The 19531-nt window shown below is 43.3% G+C and overlaps 1 protein-coding gene across 1 annotated transcript in view; it reads right to left on the bottom strand.

Moving 5' to 3' along the window:
• WDR88 (WD repeat domain 88) overlaps nucleotides 1-19531 on the bottom strand; it is a 43378-nt gene that overhangs the window by 5301 nt on the left and 18546 nt on the right. The window contains exons 5-9 of the mRNA XM_037030820.1: nucleotides 17137-17275; nucleotides 16675-16804; nucleotides 13495-13682; nucleotides 11627-11709; nucleotides 10088-10156 (exon numbers count right to left, since the gene is read on the bottom strand). Coding sequence (XP_036886715.1) covers nucleotides 10088-10156; nucleotides 11627-11709; nucleotides 13495-13682; nucleotides 16675-16804; nucleotides 17137-17275 — 609 coding nt within the window. The remainder of the gene's footprint in view (nucleotides 1-10087; nucleotides 10157-11626; nucleotides 11710-13494; nucleotides 13683-16674; nucleotides 16805-17136; nucleotides 17276-19531) is intronic.

Raw genomic sequence — 19531 nt, 5'->3', positions numbered from 1 at the left:
CACAAAAACTCGATGTGGTATGATTACATTTTTATGAAACGCCCAGAATAAGCCAAGTTATAGAAACAAAAGTAGATTAGTCATCATAGGGGACTCAATAAGATAAGAAAAGCATATAAGACCGGAAAAGAAGATATAAAACTTTGTTCCAAGATGACATGATGGTCTATGCAGAAAATCGGAAAGAATCAGTTAAAGAAGACTCTTGGGTTTAAAAGTCAAATGGCCCCTCTTGGTAAGGATATTTGTTCACAAGCGCCAGGAAATAATAACTTTTGAAGCCTGCATTCACAGATTTTCTTTTGCCTAGAGAAGGAAAATAAAAATGAACTAAAGGGTATTTCCAGAACAGATAAATGCTTAAGAAGGCTGTGACTCGGTCTTTCAGGGTGTATACTGTTCAGCATCTTAGAATTTTAATATAAAATAACAAAACATGTCCTTCCAACTGAAGACTACTTTAAGGAACTGCTGTTGTTCCCTTGTGTCAGCGCTGACATCAAGTGTTGGGAATTAAATTCTAATTTCAGAAAGAATGTTACCCAATGAGGATGAATGTAGATGGCTCAATGATTCTTACTCAGTGGGATGGATAAGGCAACCCAATGTATCAACCCATATTGATACATTATTAACTGAAGTCTTTATGTTATATGGGTTTTGCCAAATGCGTGTCACGTGCTCACCATTACAATATCACACAGGGTAGTTTCACTCTCCTAAAAACTTCCTGTGTTCTACCTATACATTTCTCTGCTCACATCCCTGGCCGCCACTGATCATATCACTGTCTCTATAGTGATATGAGGGACCCTTGTAAATTGTTATGTGCCAATACAAATGTCGTAAGTGGCAGAAAAAACTCTTGGGTCTAGTAAGTGATCCTAGTGGGGTTGCAGGATACAAGGTTCATATACAAAAAGGAATCATTTTCCTACATACCGGCAATAAACAAATAAAATTTTAAATTGAAAACACAATAAAATTTACATCAGCATCCCCCCAAATGAAATACTTAGGTATAAACCTAACAAAATATGTACAACATATATACAAGGAAAAACCTGGTGAATAAAATCAAGGAACTATATAAATGGAAACATTTGTGGTTAGAAAAACTAAATATTTTCAAGATCTTGGTTCTTTCCAATTTGATCTATAAAGTTAGTGTAATCCCAATCAAAATTCCAACAAGTTATTTTTGTGGATAGTGACAAAATGATTTTAAAGTTTATGCAGAGAAGCCAAAGATGCAGAATAGCCAACACAATAATAAAGGAGAGGAACAAAGTCGGAGGACTGATATTACCTGACTCCAAGACTCACTATAAAGCTACAGTAATCAAGACAGTATGATAGTGGCAGGAGGATAGACAGATCAGTGGAACAGAGAGAGCCCAGAAAGAGACTCGCTTCAATAGCGCCAGCTGACCTTTGAAAAAGGATCAAAGAAGATACAATGGAAAAATTATAGTCTTCAATAAATGCTACTACAGCAATTAGACATCCACATGCAAAAGTGAAAAAGAAACTGAATCTAGATGTAGACCTTATACCCACTATAAAAATTAACTCAAAATGTATCAAAGACCTAAATCTAAAATACAAAACCAGAAAACTCCTAGAATTAACTTAGGAGAAAATCTAGATGACCTTGGATTTCATGATGACTTTTTAAATACAACACCAAAGGCACCATGCATGAAAGCTAGACTTCATTAAAAATGAATTGTTCTGCTCTGTGAAAGACACAAGAGAATAAAAAGAGTAGCCACCGGCTGGAGATAACATTTGCAAAAGAGACATATGAGAAAGGACTGTTGCCCAGAATATACAAAGAACTCTTAAAATTCAACAATAAGAAAACAAACAACCCAGGTTTTTTTTTAAAAAAAGAGCCAAAGATCTTAACAGACATCTCAACAAAGAAAACATACAAATGGCAAACAAGTATATGAAAATATGTTCCACATCATTTGCCATCAATGATTTGCACATTAAGACAAGACACTACTACAGCCTATTACAATGTCAAAACCCAGAACAAGGACAGCAACAACTAGTGCTGGTGAGGATGTGGAGCCGCAGGAACCCTCGGCTGTTGCTGATGGAAACGCAAAACCATCACAGCCAACTTGGAAGAAAGTTTGGCAGCTTCTTCCTAAACCAAATACGTTCTTACCATATAATTCATTCATCACACTTCTTGGTATTTCCCCAAGGAATTGAATACGTACATCCACACAAAAACCTGCACATGGATGTTACTAGAAGCTTCATTCGTAGTTGCCAAAACTTGGAAGCAACCAAGGTGTCCTTCAGCAGTGGAGTATTACCCAGTGCTAAAAAGAAACGAGCTGTGAAGACATGGAAAGACATGGAGGAAATTTAAATGCGTGTTGCTAAATGAAACAAGCCAGTCTGAAAAGGCTACATACTGTATGTCTCCAACTATAAGACACTGTGGAAAAGGCAAAACTACAGAGACAGTGATATGATCAGTGGCGGCCAGGGGTGTGCGCAGAGAAATGTATAGGTAGAACACAGGAAGTTTTTAGGAGAGTGAAACTACCCTGTGTGATATTGTAATGGTGAGCACGTGACACGCATTTGGCAAAACCCATATAACATAAAGACTTCAGTTAATAATGTATCAATATGGGTTGAGCTGTAACAAATATACCACACTTAGTGCAAGATATTAATAATAGTGCAAATAGTCGAGAGGAGGGCATCCATTAAGAACTCTCTACTATCTGTTCCGTTTTTCTGTAAATCTAAAGCTTCTTTTAAAAATAAAATCTAAAGACTACACTTTCAAGGATCATTTCTGTCGTTTCCAAAAAAAATTAAATTTATCTTTAAAAAGAAAGACACCAGTTATTCCTTAGAAAAGTGACTGAGTGATCACTGAACTGATTTGGAAATCCTATCAAGTGAACATCGTTGAATCAGTCTTGTGAAACTGAGTGTTTGACAGAACAATGCCCTTTCCCCAGAGAAGACCACACACCCTAATCCACAGACCCTGTGAATATGTGGGGTTACATGACACAGGGGAATCGAGGCTGCAAGTTAATGAAGTCCACTAATTAGCTATTTTAGAATGGGGAGATTATTCTGAATTATCCGCGTGAGTCCAACCTAACCACGATGATCCGTAAAAGCAGAGCATTCCACCAGAGGACTACATGACTGTGACTATGGAAGAAAGGCACAGAGAGATGCCCTGTTGCTGGCTTTGAAGATGGAAGAGGGGTCCCGTGCCAAGACGCGTGGGTAGTTTCTAGAAGTTGGAAAGAGCAAGAAAATGGATCGTGCCCTAGAGCCTTCAGAAGGGAATACAATCTTGTTGACACTTTGATTTCAATCCAGTGAGAACTTGCCACATTTCTATTTTACAGAACTGAAAGCTATTAACTTTATATTGTGTGAGTGAGAAAGTCTGTGGTGATTTATTATAGCAGCAATAAAATCCAACACACTAAGTAATGTTACATTTCCTGATTCAGCAGCTGCAGCTAAATGTCCTGTGGGAGAACCAAAGGGGAAATTTTGGTGACATACAAGTATGCGCTGGCCCCCTGCAGAGTAGAGCTGTCTGATTTTACCAACAGTATATCAAGTGATTTGTCCAATCATGGAAACAACAACAAAAAAGTGTTTTGCCCAATTATGGCAACAACAACAGCAACAACAAAATGCTCCTCTTAGCTCTTAGATGCTTTGATTTAAAGGTTGGAGTTTCTGCCCTGTCTGGTGTGGCTCAGTGGATTAAGTGCTGGCTTATAAACCAAAAGGTCACTGGTTTGCTTCCTGGTCAGGGCTCGTGCCTGGGTTGTGGGCCAGGTCCCCAGTTGAGGGTATGCAAGAAGCAACTGGTTGATGTTTCTCTCCCTCTCTTTCTCTCTCCCTCCCCTCTCTCTAAGAATAAATAAATGAAATCTTTAAAATAAAATAAAAGTCGGAGTTTCAAACCATCTTCTTGATTTCTGTGAAAACTTTAATGAGACTGCAGAGAACATAAAACAAAAGCATGCTGACATCTCATCCAAACACAAACTAGACGTTTACATATTTAGCAGACAATGCAAATGTAAACTTTGGCAAATTCTATTCAGTCTATTAACTTCTTACCAATGCAAATGAAAAGATCTTACCTGTTAAATGCCCTGCATAACATGCACACAATACTCCTAAAAAGGAGTGCGATTTCCTTAACTGTGATGTTGAGTCTTTAATAATAAAAGTTTTTAGTTTGTGAACAAAAAAGGATTCTGTAATAAATCTGACAAGCTTCAGTGACCAAAAGTAACTTCACAAGGTAATCTGATCACAGATTCCTAACTGGGCAGGTCATGGTGGGTAGTTATCATTCCCCAGGCCTATAACTTTCTTAATTAAAGGTTTATCATACTGCCAAGATGGAGGTGCAGGTAGACACACTGTGCCTCCTTGCACAACCAAGAGAAGGACAACAACAAATTAAAAAACAAAACACCAGAACTGCCAGAAAATGGAACTGTATGGAAGTCCAACAACCAAGGAATTAAAGAAGAAACATTCAGCCCTGGCTGGTGTAGCTCAGTAGACTGCGCACGGGCCTGTGAAGCAAAGAAGAAACATTCATCCAGACTGGTAGGAGGGGAAGAGATGAGCAGCAGGGTGGAGCAGACTCAAAGCAAGGCAGAAGCTGGCGGACCTGGTGAGGCAGTAGCTGGAGGGCCGGGCCGTCCCACATTCGTGTGCAGATAAACTGGGAGGAACAATTTGGGAGGGAGACAGACTGCACAACCCATGGTCCCAGTGCAGGGAAATAAAGCCTCAAACCTCTGACTGAAAACACCTGTGGAGTTGAGGCAGAAGGACAAACCCCCCAGACTCATAGGAGAGCTAGTTGGAGAGACCCACAGGGTCGTAGAATGTACACAAGCCCACCCACCCAGGAATCAGCACCAGAAAGGCCCAGTTTGCTTGTGGGTAGCAGGGGAAGTGACTGAAATCTGGCAGAGAGCAGAGCAGGTGCCATTGTTACCTCTCTGACTCCTCCCCCACAAACAGCATCACAAGGCAGCCACGTGGGTTGTCCAACCCCGGTGAACACCTAAGGCTCTGCCCCTTACTACATAATAGGTGCACTGAGACAAAAAAAAAAAAAAACCAAATGAAAGAACAGATCAAAGCTCCAGAAAAAATACAACTAATCCATGAAGAATTAGCCAACCTATCAGATACACAGTTCAAAACACTGGTTGTGAAGATGCTCCAGAAACTCACTGGGTACTTTAACAGCATAAAAAAGACCCAGGCAACAATGAAGGTTGCATTATGTGAAATGAAGAAAAATATACAGAGAACCAACAGTAAAAGGAAGGAAACCAGGACTCAAATCAATGATTTGGAGCAGAAGAAAGAAATAAACATTCAACCAGAACAGAACGAAGAAATAAGAATTCAAAAAAATGAGGAGAGAGCTCAGCTAGTATGGCTCAGAGGACTGAGTGTCAGCCTTCAAACCAAAAAAATGAGGAGAGGCTTAGGAACCTCCAGGAAATCTTTAAACATTCCAACATCCGATTCATAGGGGTGCCAGAAGGAGAAGAGGAAGTGCAAGAAATTGAAAACTTATTTGAACAAATAATGAGGGAGAACTTTCCCAATCTGGCAAAAAAAATAGACTTCCAGGAAGTCCAGGAAGCTCAGAGAGTCCCAAAGAGGTTGGACCCAAGAAGGAACACACCAAGGCACATCATAATTACATTGCCCAAGACGAAAGGTAAGGAGAGAATCTTAAAAGCAGCAAGAGAAAAGGAGACAGTTACCTACAAAGGAGTTCCCATAAGACTATCAGCTGATTTCTCAAAAGAAACCCTGGAGCCAAGAAGGGGCTGGAAAGAAGTATTCAAAGTTATGAAAGGCAAGGACCTATATCCAATACTACTCTATCCAGCAAAGCTAGCATTTAGAATGGAAGGGCAGATAAAGTGCTTCCCAGATAAGGTCAAGTTAAAGGAGTTCATCATCACCCAGCCCTTATTATATGAAATGTTAAGGGGATTTATCTAAGAAAAAGAGGACAAAAATATGAACAGTAAAATGACGACAAACTCACAGCTATTAACAACCAAACCTAAACACACACACACACACACACACACACACACACTAAGCAAACAACCAGAACAGGAACAGAATCCCAGAAATGGAGATCACGTGGAGGGTTATCAGTGGGGGAGTGGGAGGGAGAGAGGGGAGGAAAAGGTACAGAGAATAAGTAGTATAAATGGTAGGTAGAAAATAGACAGGGCTAGGTTAAGAATAGTACAGGAAATGTAGACAACAAAGAACTTATGTGTATCAACCATGGACATGAAATAAAGGGTAGGAATGTGGGTGGGATGGGATGTGCAGGGTGGAAGGGAATAAAGGGGGGATAATGGGGCAACTGTAATAGCACAATCGATCAAATACATTAAAAAATAAAAAATAATAAAAGTTGAAAAAATAAAAAGTTTATCTTTACCCTAAGCAAGTCCTCCTGTCTAACATTGTACTGAAAGTTCTAGTCAGAGCAATCAGACAAGAAAAAGAAATAAAAGGCAATCAAAGTGGAAGGAAAGAAATAAAGTTGTCTTTGTTTACATGTGACATAACCTTATATTTAGGAAATCCAAAAGACACTCCATAAAACTGTTAGAAGTAATCAACAAAGTCAGTAAAGTTGCAGGATACAAAATCAACATACAGATGTCAGTTGTGGACTTTCCAGCAGTGACAAGCTTCCCAGGACAACATGCCTCTCGCTAAGGAGCTCTTTTATCCCTCTCCAGAAGGGAAGAGGAAACCCCAGAAGTGCCTGGGGCAGAACCGCAATTCCTGCTTCACAGGTGTGAAATGCCATAAGATCACCACCATCTTGAGCCGGGCACAAATGGTAGTTTTGTGCATCGGCTGCTCCACGGCCCCCTGTCAGCCTACAGGAGGGAAAGCAAGGGTTACAGAGGATGACCTCTCAGCAGGAAGCATCATTAAAAGCACCTGAGTAAAGATGAGTGCCATCCATCCCAACAAACACACTTTTAATCAGTTGTGTTTTTATATATCAATAATGAAAAAAGGAAAAAGAAAACAGTCCCATGCATGATTGCATCAGAATAATAAAGTACTTAGGAATAATTTTAACCAGACAAGTGCAAGATCTGTATACTGAAAACTGTAAGATTTTGATAAAGGAAGTTCAAGAAGGTACAAAGAAATGAAAAGATATTCCATGTTCCTAGGTCAAAAGAATTAACAGAGCCGTCTATGTATTTAATGAAATATCTATCAAAATTTCAACATTTTTTATAAAATTAGGAAAAACAGTTCTACAATTTTTGAGGAACCACAAAAGACCCCGAATAGCCAAAAAAATCTTGAGAAAGAAGAACAAAGCTGGAGACGCCCTGCTTCCTGATTTCGAACTATACTACAAAGCTATAGTAATCAACATAGTGAGGTACTGGCATAAAAATAGAGAACCCAGAAATAAACTATCACATATACAGTCAACTGATGTTTGACAAGTAAGCCAAGAATATTTAATGGGGAAAGGTTAGTTTCTTCATTCTTTAAATGGTGTTGGGAAAACTGGATAACCTCACGCAGAAAAAGGAAATGGGACCCCTACCTCACACCACTCACAAAAATTAACTGAAAAAACACAAGGCCCAGTATTGTAAAACTCCCAGAAGAAAACATAGGGGGAAACTCATGGGCATTGGTCTTGGCAATGATTTTTCAGCTATAGCACCAAAAGCACAAGAAACAAAAACAAAAGTGAGTAAGTGGGACTACATCAAATTAAAAATCTTCTGCATAGTAAAAGAAACAAAAGGATAAGGAAGCCTATGGAATGAGAGAAAATATTTGCAATATTAACCCTTATCGTATCTTATAAGGGTTAATATCCAAAATATATGAAGAGGTCATACAACTCAATAAGAAAAAATTACAATTGAAAAATGGGCAAAAGAACTGAATAGACATTTCTCTAGAGAAGATGTACAAATGGCCAACAGGTACATGAAAAAGATGCTCAGTATTACGAATAATTGGGGAAATGCAAATAAAAACCACAATGAAATATCACTACCTCACACCTGTTAGAAAGGCTATCACCAAAATGACGAGAGATAAGTGTTGGTGAGGATGTGGAGCAAAGTGAACCATTGCGTACTATTGGTAGAAATGTAAATTGATACAGCCACTATGGAAAACAGTGTGGAGATCCCTCAAAAAATTCAAAATAGAATTCCCATATGACTCAGCAATCCTTCTTCTGGGTGTATATCCAAAGGAATTGAAAAGACCCCAAAGTGATATCTGCGCCCCCACATTCACTGCATTATTCAAGATACACAGTAGTCGGGATATGGAAACGACTTCGGTGTTTTTCAGTGGATGAATGGATAAAGATGTGGTGTGTATACACAATGGAATATTATTCAGCCAGGAGAAAGAAGGAATGCTGTCGTTTGCAGCAACATGGACAGAACTTGAGGTCATAATGGTAAGTGAAATAAGTCAGACTGAGAAAGACAAACACTGAGTCATCTCACTTAGACTGAAATCTTTAAACACCAAATTCATGGAAACAAATAGTAGGGTTTGCAAAGAATGGGGGATGGGAGAAATGGGGAGACACTGGTTGAAGGGTATGTACCTCCTCTTACCAAATGAGTTCTTCTGGGTGATCTAATGTACAGCCTGTTGACCTTAGTTAATAATGTTGCAGTATGTGATTGAAACTTGATAAGAGTATAGATTATAAATTTTCTCACCACACAAAAAAAAGGGAATTCTGTGACATGATGGAGGTGTGAGCGAATGCTGTGGTGGTAATCATTTGGCAATATATTAGTGCATCAAATCAACAGGTTGTATACCTCAAACTTACATGATGTTAGATGTCAACTATATATCAACAAAGCTGGAATAATATATAAATAAATGCAAGTGATATCTAATTGACCAATCCTATTGTATTTATAGTCTCTTTTAAATAAAGTCTTACATGTATGTATCTTAAGAATATACAACGATACAGTCTAAAAATTTTAAATATACAGTAAAGACTATTTAAAAGTCTAAATAAATTGTTGTATCAGAGAACAAAAAGACACATCCTAAAATATTTTTATACTTTTCTTAAACATATTTTTTAATTAGTCCTACTATTAAATTACTACTAATTGCTGCTGTTAAATAGTCCTATTGTTGTTTTGTTTAAATAACAGCATTTATGTAACAAAAAAATTTTTTTAAAACAGAATAAAATATAATTTTAAACAAACTCAATTTTCATATTTTGTTTTGTATTTTTACTTCATTCTTTTCCAGCTTTACTGAGACATAATTGACACAATCACTTTGCACATTTTTATATTAAACTAAGAACATACGGGCATATTATTTTTATTATGTATCATCTACTACAGTTTTTCTATCAGCTGTGGTGGTATCCTGGGTTGGCTCTCTGACAAATTGGTCATGGAAGGCAGAGTCTTGCCCACAGTCTCACAAATCTAGAAACTCCCAGGCTACAGAATGACATGACTCTAATACAGGTGGGGAGCCAGGTGACTCCCCACGTCTCTGGTGCTCACACCTGGAGAACAGCCCTCCGGATATCCTGGGCTAGCCGTTACCTGCCGTTGGAACAGGAATCCCCAGACGTAGTGAGGTAGGGAGGGAAGACCCATCTGGGACCTCAGGATGGTCTCTGATGCTCGTCTACAAGCTGATGCCTTCCCCTCCAAGGCCCTCTTTTGGCTTTATCACTCACCAGTCTGGCCAGGCCCTTGCTCCAGCAAAACTCAAGTGTCCATGGTTCAGACACAGAAATACCTGGCAACTCCTCACATGGGCAGACAGAGACACCTGCCTTCAACGTAGAGGCAGCTCTCTGGACGGGGATGGCCTAGCCAGATGTGGCCCTCAGACTGAATCTGCCCAAGAATTTTACTCGACAACAGCGCTCCTGTTATCACCAATCCTCACGAAGGCAGTAGAGATTTTACATTACTCCAAGGTTGGCCACTTTTACCTTTGAAGCAGACAGGATCCATTTCTTGCTGTTGCTAACGGCAACATCCATCACCCAGTCATCATGGCCCTGAAGCAAAATAGAATTTTAACAAGGACCTAGAGGAAAAGCTTTTATAAGAAAAACAAAAACAACAGAAAAGTGAAGAACCCAATGTTGGTTACATCTAAGAGTAATTGTGCCTCTCAGTTCACGGAGGACATTTAGGTGGAACACAGAGTGTCAAGGCTTACGATGTGCAAGTATGTCTGGTTTTAAACCGCAGGATGGGAAAAGAATGATTGCATCCCCAGCTGGTACCAGAGCACCTCTTGTGGGTTTTCGCTTGTTTTTTTTTGTTTGTTTGTTTGTTCTAGGAAATACTACTCGAAAGTCCATTTGGGGAGGGGGCTCTTGGCTTCACGTGACTGCAAACCTACCCACTGCTCCTTAAGCAAATAGGGGATTGTTGTCCTCAGACACAAAGGAGCTCAGAGGAGATAGATAACATTGCTTGGTCAGACACTCAATACCGAATCCTTATAGCTCTTTAGCCTTTCCCTCATGGAAAGAGGTGGACAGTGAGGCAACATGGTTTGGTAGGAGGACAGGGAACCAGAGAGAAGGTTAAACTTTGAAAAAAAAAGACAGAAATTTGAGGGTGGAAGACTAAAGAGGGGGAGAGAGGAGAAGAAAAGTGAGTAAAACAAACTAATAGGGGGGCAAAGGGACTTAATGCAAAGCACGGGGAGGTTAAACATTCGGTTTTAAACTGTTTATTTGCTATGTTTGCCTCTCCAAACTCTCAAAGAAGAGAGCTCAGACAGAGCCCTCAGAGCCCGAATGTTGTGGCGAGCCAGGGAAGTCGTCCACATTCGGGTCACAGGGAACAGAGAGACCAAGACCCATGGAGGCGAGCATGCCCAGGCAAAGGGGGCCAGGAAATCACAGGGTGGGGAGTTTGCAGAAATCCTGAGGTGGGGGCACCTGGAAGAGGGGAACGGAAGAAGCCAGTCCTGGGGCTGCCGGACCGCTGGATTCTGGCTGTGTTGGCTGGCCCATCCCCTTGTCAGAGCGCTCCTTTGAGTGGAATCCGCTCGAACCTGCAGCCAAATCGCTGAATTGACACCCTCCGGGTTGGAGTCCTGCAGCTTTCCGTGCCCGCCCCCATTATGGCATTTGGCCTCCTGCACAGTAAATTCTTCTGTTCCTGGGCACTTGCTCATCTCTGAGTCTTTGCATTTGCTGTTCCATCTGCCTGGAGTGAACCTCCCCCAAGATGCTCACTCATCCAGTCCTGTCTTTTCATCTGTTTCTCAGCTCAGAGGCCACCTTCTCCATGTGGCCCTCCCTTCCCACCGACTGTGGATTAATGCCCCCGGTTCCTGTTGTGTTTTCTCCAATTCACTCATCACCTTTGGTGATTTGTTTGTCCTTCCCCACACAGGTGTGAGCTCCATGGGTGACATCTAAGTCTGCTGTCTCCCCAGCACCCAGCACCCAGCGTGGAATGACTAAGGCACGAAGCTCAGATGATCTATCTGATGTTGGTGTGGGTACCTTCAAGGAGAGCTTCCGGTAGCCTTCTCCGACATCCCAAATAGCCAGAGTCTTGTCAAAACCTCCAGACACGAGAAAAGATGCTGCAAAACAAAACGAAAGTCTCGAAGGGGTCATTTTCCCCAGCCAACTGCTCCCTCCTGTGGTGAGGTCAAAGCAGACTGCGGCTGCATTTGTGAGCTGCCTCGTGGCTCGCTCTGAGGACACTCTAATTCCTTCCTGGTGGTCCGCTCACCCCCAGTACAGTCAATTCTCACTATTAATGATAGTTATATCCTGTCAAGTCATGGTAAATACAGAATTAGCAAGCACTGAACCCCTGCTCCTTAGGAAAACACAGGGTTCGGTTCCTGTGAGCCTCTGGTCACAACACTTCCTTAACCAATCCATACATAACTCTGTTTTGTGTCTGTTTCTATTTAAAGACGCCTCCCCTGATGTAAATTGTTCATTCATTAAACACTGAACTCATGGCCATCAGCACTCAAACTCATGCCAGAACAAAGCTCCTTCGACGTGTGTTTCCCCCCCGTAAAGCACATCACACCCTTCTTGCACTTAGGAATGCTGCACGGTGCTTCCACACTGTGCTAGAGCTCCATCCTAAACAGCAAAATCACCAGCTAAAAGCTCAAACTGCAAAACGAGGCACTAAATCGACCCCAGAAAGTACACTTTAGAATAAGAGATGAAACAAGAAGGTATCAGGTCACCCCGTTCATCTTGAGCTGGAAATGTGCGCAAGGGCTAACTCGAACTTTTTGCTACATTTCACATATCCCCAAGTGGCCAAAAAAGTTTCAGGAGTATTGACTTGAGGGTTGCAAATAAATTTTAGCTAGTAGGCAAATTTACAAATATGGAGTCCCCAAAGAGCAACAACCATGTGCAATTCTGAACCCAATAAAGCCAAGGACAGAAACTGGTGGGCTACCTCATAGCGGGGGGACTGACTTAAGAAGAAGCTGCTTCTGAAGAGGGAAAGTTATTCAGAAAAACCCTTGCCTTTCTCAAGTAAGACCCTGATTGTGTGTGTGTGTTGGCTGGGTGCCCCCCCACACACTCCATGAGGGTGGAGGACTGTAAGCTTTGGCTCCTGGATATTGGGAACAGCCACTTCCCCCACTGGAGTTGCTACATGGCAGCTTCCTGTCATTGACTCTGCTCACATCCACGCCCCTTCATCTGGAATTAGCCTACCCATTTCCCTCACCCAGCATCAGCTCCTTTGGTTCAGAGTGTACTGACCCTAACCTATAACTCTGGGGCGGGCACGTCAGTCACACCAGGCCAACCAATCAGTACACTTCATGACCTGCTCAAATGATTGGTTCAGAGATGGGCATGTGACCCAAGTGGAGACAATGGGAGTCTTCCATGGGACCTGTGCCAGCACTGTCAGAAGGAGCTTCTTTCCCTAGGGTTGTCAGCAGCCAGAACCACAGTTGTCCTGAACCACCTCTGAGGCTATTTTGCCTCGTTGGAGAGAAATATCAGTACAAGAAAAACGCTGACCTGAGGGGCAAAATAGAAGAGTTAGCTCCCCAAGGGCACTGTCTGAGTGTCTGGACCCAAGCAAACCTGCTGTGAGACTGGCTCCTGGGCTTTCCCATCACAGGAGTTAATAAATTTCTTTTGTTCTCTTGTTGCTTAAACCCCATTGAGTCGAATTTCCGTCACTTACAAACTTGTGCCTATGGATCTTCCTCCTGGCTGTTTTGTTCTCGGGGAAGGTAAGTCCACCCTCATGGCCAGCACCACTAAAAACCATCCTCTGTGCTAAGAGGGCCCATGCGAATGAAACAGAGGAGCTCTGCCCCAGCACTACTTCTATGGGTGCAGAATCTTTCTAGGTGTTCATTACTCACTGTCTCTGGCAAAGTGGCAGGAACTCACAGAACCTTCGTGGCCCCGCATCAGAGTCACACAGGCTCCACGGTTTCGAAACTCCCCTGTATGGACATTCCATATTTTTAAGGTTTTATCCCACGAGCTCGTACACAGGAAATGGCCACTGAAGGTAAAGCAGCAGTTTGAGATTGCGTTGCTGTGTGCCCTGAAACAGAGGTGGGAGGGTGCACCTACTAGCTCTGTGTTCCGGAAAAACCGGAGGACACACCTGTGGCGGGGGGTGGGGGCGGGAAGGGGGAGGGCCCGGGAGCTCCTGCAATCGCTGCCTACCATGACCCAGTCAGTAACTGCTCTGACTGCGCCCCACCGTTCCAGGACTTCTCAATCATGGCGATACTGACATTTTTGTACTCAGTAACTCTTTGTGGTAGGGGGCTCTTTGGTCCATTATCATTTGTTTTGGAAGAGAAAAAAAATCTGTCACCATGTTACTGCTTTTTTTTGTTTGTGATCTTCAAAGGATTTTTCCCATGATTCTCACCTCCTATTATAAACAGAGTTTTCAAGCAAACCTGTAAACATGAATGAGCATCTCTGAGCAGTCTGATTCAAAAAATCAATCGTTTTACCTGAGGAAAAGTTTGGACAAAACGGTTTTCTAGAGCTCAGGTCAGAGTTTTGGACACTGTTTAGGTTCTCTGAAACGCACAAACGGAGCAAGGTCAAAGGCAAACAAGTCAGCTTCCCAGGGGTACCTAGGGTAAAACCTTCCAGCTCCCCGTGCCTGTTACAATGGCTGAGAATCAGGCCAGCATCTGGGGTGAAAACCAAGGCCATGTCTGTTTTCCAAGAGGGGGTTCTCATTTCAAATAAATTCCACTTCTTATAAAGACCATTTTTCTTCGTAGAAACTTTGGGGGAAGTGCTTGTGTTCCACATGCACTTCTGGACAAGACAGAGTCGACACACTTCCCTCCGTTCCTCCTGCTAAGTCCAGCTAACAACCCAGGCGTTTATAAAGCAAACAGAAGACTATGAAAGCTGGAGAAAAGAAGGCAGACCAGGTAGGGCTCTCGGGACCCAAGGATAGCACACTGTGGGTCTGTGGGGTTTTCTTTGTGCTTCGTATATCCTGGACTGGGTACCAGAAGCTTGTAACCAATTTCCTGTTTTAAAAAACACCACTATGGGGAACACCAAAAAAATAGACCACCAAGTAAACTCGTTCTCCTTAGCCAAAGGGACAGTCTAACGAAACAGAGCACCTTTAGACAATATCCACCTTCGTGGAGCCAAATAGATTGGAGAAGACTGCTGTTCATCCCCACCCGACAGCGAAAGCCAAGAGGGGAGCCTGGACCTCCACCCTTGCCAGGCTGTAATGAGGTGGCCTGCTGAAATGGAAGGTTTAAGCAAGACAGACTCTCATGAGGTAATCCCGAAAATGTCCAGGGTTCAACTAAAAATCAGTCATCATACTAAGAGTCAGGAAAACCTCAACATAAGTGAGGAAGAGAACCAACAGATGCCTACACTGAGATGACATGGAGCTGAGAATTATCCCACAAGGGTTTTTAAGTGGCCATCAAAAATGCTCCAATGGCCCTGGCTGGTGTAGCTCAGTGGATTGAGCGCTGGCCTGTGAAGTGAAGGGTCGCTGGTTTGTAGGGGATAGGTGAGAGGCAACCATACATTGATGTTTCTCTCCCACTTTCCTTTTCCCTTCCTCTCTCTCTAAAAGTGAATAAATAAAACATTTTTTAAAATGCTCTAGCCCTGGCTGGTGTAGCTCAGTGGATTGAGCACGGGCCTGCGAACCACACGATCACGGTTCGATTCCCAGTCAGGGCACATACCTGGGTTGCAGGCCAGTTCCCTGCAGGCCAACTCCCAGCAGGGGATGCACTAAAGGCAACCATACATTGATGTTTCTCTCCCGCTCTCCTTCCCTTCTAAAGATAAATAAATAAATTTTAAAAATAAAAATAAATAAATAAAATGCTCTAATGAACAATTATAATTATGCTTGAAACAAACAAATCGATAGAAATCCTCAGTGAAAAAAATAGAAGATATAAAGAGTGATCAGGTGGGAATTTCAGAACTGAAAGATACAGTAACCAAAATAAAAAAAAAAAAACTCAGCAGGAAGGATAGAAGAAAGTGTGAGTGACTATGAAATCAGACAATATAAATGAACCTATCCAAAAAGTCAACTGAAAAAAAAACCCCTAGAGCCTCAGAAACCTGTGGAATTATAACAAAATATCTAAGCATGTGTTTCATCAGAACTCCAGAAGGAAAGAAGAAAGTGAGGCTGAAAAGTAATCAAACAAATGACACCCAAAATTTTACCAAATTTGGCAAAAGACACAAACCTATATAATTCCAAGCAGGAACAGAGAAAGCTATACCCAGGCACATCATAATTAAACTTCTGAAAACAGAAGACAAAGAAAAATCTTGAAAGCAGCAAGAGAGAAATGACACCTCACTGATCAGGGAAAAACAATTTGAATGGCAGTGGATTTCTCATCAGAAACCATGGAGGCCAGAGAAAGTGACGTGACAGTTTTCAAATGCTAAGAGAGAGAAAAAAAGCCTGTCAACCCAGATTTCTATATCCAGTAAAATTATCCCTAGGGACGGGGGGAGGAATCAAGACATTTTCAGATGAAGGAAAACGAAGAGACTTTATAGCCCTCACACCTACCCTAAAAGCATGGCTAAGGGAAGTTTTTCTGAACAGAAAAAAAAAAAGGCCGTGAAAGAAGAAAACTGGAACCATCAGAAAGGAAGACAGCAAAGCAAGTAAAAGTATGGGTAAGTCCAGTCGACTTTCCTTCTCATCTTGAGTTTTCTAAATTTGTGTTTATAAGTATATAAATATAACAAAGTGATTATGTTTACTCCTTGCAAGCCCCAAAGTCAGTTGAGATGATGTTGGCTCACACGGAAACAGATGCACAGGGCTGGCAGTCTCCCTAGTCTGCCCTCCTTCCCTTTCCCCCTCTCCAGCCTCCTTGAAGCACCCACAGCCAAGCTGGAGCTGCCCAGCATCACCAACAGGCTCACAGGCTGAAAGCGTGTAGGCCAAATCCAGCATGGATGGGGACCCCGGGGACCCCCCCCCCACGGGGACCCCCAGCCACCTCCCTGCTACAGGATCCTGCCCAGCCTTCTGGGCCCCTCCTCACTGGGTGATGGTGAGCACCGTGGCCTGGGAGGTCACGTCCCAGATCTTGATGCTCTTGTCCAGCGAGACGGAAGCCACCTTCCGGCCATCAGGGTCAAAGCAGCAAGCGGTGACTGGTTTTTTGTGATGATCTGAGGCACAGGGAAAGGGTCTCGTTACGCGCATTCCTCATTCCAAGTCACGTGCCTCACGCAGCCCAGAGGCTCATACTTCTCCCCAGACAGTGACGCTATTCCAGAAACACAGTTCCGGTTTTCCCTGGAATCTGTTCACTCGCGTATTCCCGGGTGCGCACCGCGCGCGCGCGCGCGTGTCAGGCTTCCAACAGGGAGCACGCTCCCTGTCCCAGCAGTGCTCCCAGTCGGATGGGGATTCGCCCTTTTGAATGGGTGACGCCCCACAGCACGCCAGGCGCCAGGAGAGGGGCCGAGGGACCTCACAGCTCCTGGCCCTGCACACTCACCCTTGATGTGCGACACAGTTGTGGCATCTTGCGCGTCTGTTATACAGATGCCGTGATCCACATCCAAGCCTGAGGCGACATATTTCCCATCAGGAGAAAACTTACAGGAGGATATGATGCTCTCATGACTGATCGTCCACTGAAACGGGGCGACAATCAGAAGGTTGTTTTCTCTCCAGTCCAGCAGTTCAGTAGAGCTTTCTGTGATGGTGAAAACTATCCAATGCCCTAGCCTCTTGCCACACGTGGCCTTTGAGTGCTTGTAGTGGGCTACTGCAGGTAAGACACAAAATCTTTACATTTATGTGGTTTTAATGAATCTATTCAGTTAATCAGTGTAGTTAATTAATGTGTGTCCAGGACAGATGAACAAGGATCAGAGGAGAACCCCATGAAATGGGCAGCAAGGTTCCACCGAAGGCCAGCTTCGTTCCTGTTCATTATGGTGAGGAAGCGGTGTCACCTGGCATCACAGACAGGACACTGCAGCCCCAGTCCCTCGAGCAGCTCACAGTGCCCTGCGGGAGGTGGCACCAAACCACAGTAAGGGGACAATGAGCTGCTCAGCATTCTAGGAAAGGAGGATCCGTATGCCTGTGACAAATTCTAGTATCACCGTGGTGACAGTTTTAAAATGTGCCCACCAGTTATTTGACAGTCCTCCCTCCCAAAGGTGGAACCTAAGTCCCTGCCTCTTGAGTGTGAGGTGGACTTGGCAACTTGTTTCTAATAAACAGAATAGGGTAGAAGGGACAGTCCTAAAAGAAACTATGGCTGCTTCGCTGCTCTGTCTTGGGTCACCTGCTTGGTGGGAGTCCACGTCCTGAGGACACTCAAGCACCCCACGAACAGACCCACGTGGAGAGGAACTGAGGTCTCCCGCCAAAAGCCTGCATGACACCTCCTGGAAGTGGGTCCTCAGCCCTGGTCAAGCCTTCAGATGACTGTAGCGCTGGGTGACATCTTCACTGCGACCTCACAACCACCCGGCTAAGCTGCTGCTAGATTTCTGACTGTCAGAAACTGCGTGAGAAATGAATGCGTGTTGTCTGAAGCTGCCAAGTTGTGAACTTATCAAGAATCAAGAAGCAGTGGGTCATGCACTCAGCCCCGAAGGTGGCAAGGGGCATGGATGGCTTGTGCAACAAAAATAAATCAAAGTACTCAAAAAAATATTTAAAGAAAAAAGCAGCCCTGGCTGGTGTAGCTCAGTGGAGTGAGCGCAGGCCTGCGAACCACACAATTGCAGTTTGATTCCCAGTCAGGGCACATGCCTGGGTTGTGGGCCAGTTCCCAGCAGGGGATGCATGAGAGGCAACCAAACATTGATATTTCTCTCCCTCTCTCCTTCTCTTCCTCTCTAAAGATAAATAAATAAAATATTTTTTAAAAATATTTAAAGAAAAGAAAGCATCCTGAATAGAAAAGTTGGCCAACAAGAACAGGACACTTAGAAGCAATTAACATTTGGGGAAATGCTTAAAGATCAAATACCAGATTAGTAATAGAATCCAGCTATATATCCAAAAACCACTGGTGCACATGTATAAAAATTGTATGCAAACTTTCCTCGTTGTATCATTGCTTACGATAAAGTGAAAACAGCCTCGATGTCCTATCACGGGGGGAGGTGAACCATGGCAGACCTGTCTGTTCCGTGGAATCCACACACGCATTAAAAAAGGTGACGCTGATACGTACTTAAACGATACTATGTTGTTAACAGAACATACTTGTCTGTGTTCGTGTGTAAACGTGTATAAACATAGGAAAAGGGCCGGCAAAATCTCTGGGGGGTTTCAAGTTTCATATTGATAATATAGGCTTGTCTTGTCTTTCTAAAGAAATTTTACAATGACTATAAATTGATCTTTGCACTCAGAGAAAGACTGTTTTTTTTTTTTTAAGGAGAAAAAGGGGGAGGAGGGGGGAGGCAAGGCAAAGAGAAGCTGCTGGGGGAAAGGACGGGACTGGAGACCCTGAAAAGATGCCTGTGCCCGGCAGGGGCTGCCTGGGCACCAGGCAGCAGACAGAGGGGATCTCAGAGTGGTTTGGAAGGATGGGGGTGCTCCCTCCAAGATGGAGACCAGATTGGGAAGGGCCCAGAATGCTTATGCTCTGGCCAGGTGGCCTTTTCCTGTGGCCTCATCAAATCCAGACACCTCGCAGGGGAGGTCTCTTTCCCTCAGCCTGAAAGGCCGTGACCCCTCACCCCACCCACCTGCATCCTTCTGGGGGTCCATCCTTCACACAGAGGCCCCTTTACCTGCTCCAGGAAGCTTTCCTTCCCCAGTGCCCGCCCTCTACCATCTTGGGTCCTGGAGAAAATTATTTTTTCCTGGAAGACTGGCTTCTCTCCCCACTCCAGACCCAGCTACAATGTCTCCATCAGGGC

Source organism: Sturnira hondurensis, unplaced genomic scaffold (assembly GCF_014824575.4).
Source record: "Sturnira hondurensis isolate 20B ecotype Veracruz unplaced genomic scaffold, ASM1482457v3 Scaffold0020884, whole genome shotgun sequence".
Taxonomy (NCBI): domain Eukaryota; kingdom Metazoa; phylum Chordata; class Mammalia; order Chiroptera; family Phyllostomidae; genus Sturnira; species Sturnira hondurensis.
Note: the sequence above shows the minus strand (reverse complement) of the source record. Positions and strands in the feature narration are given on the sequence as shown.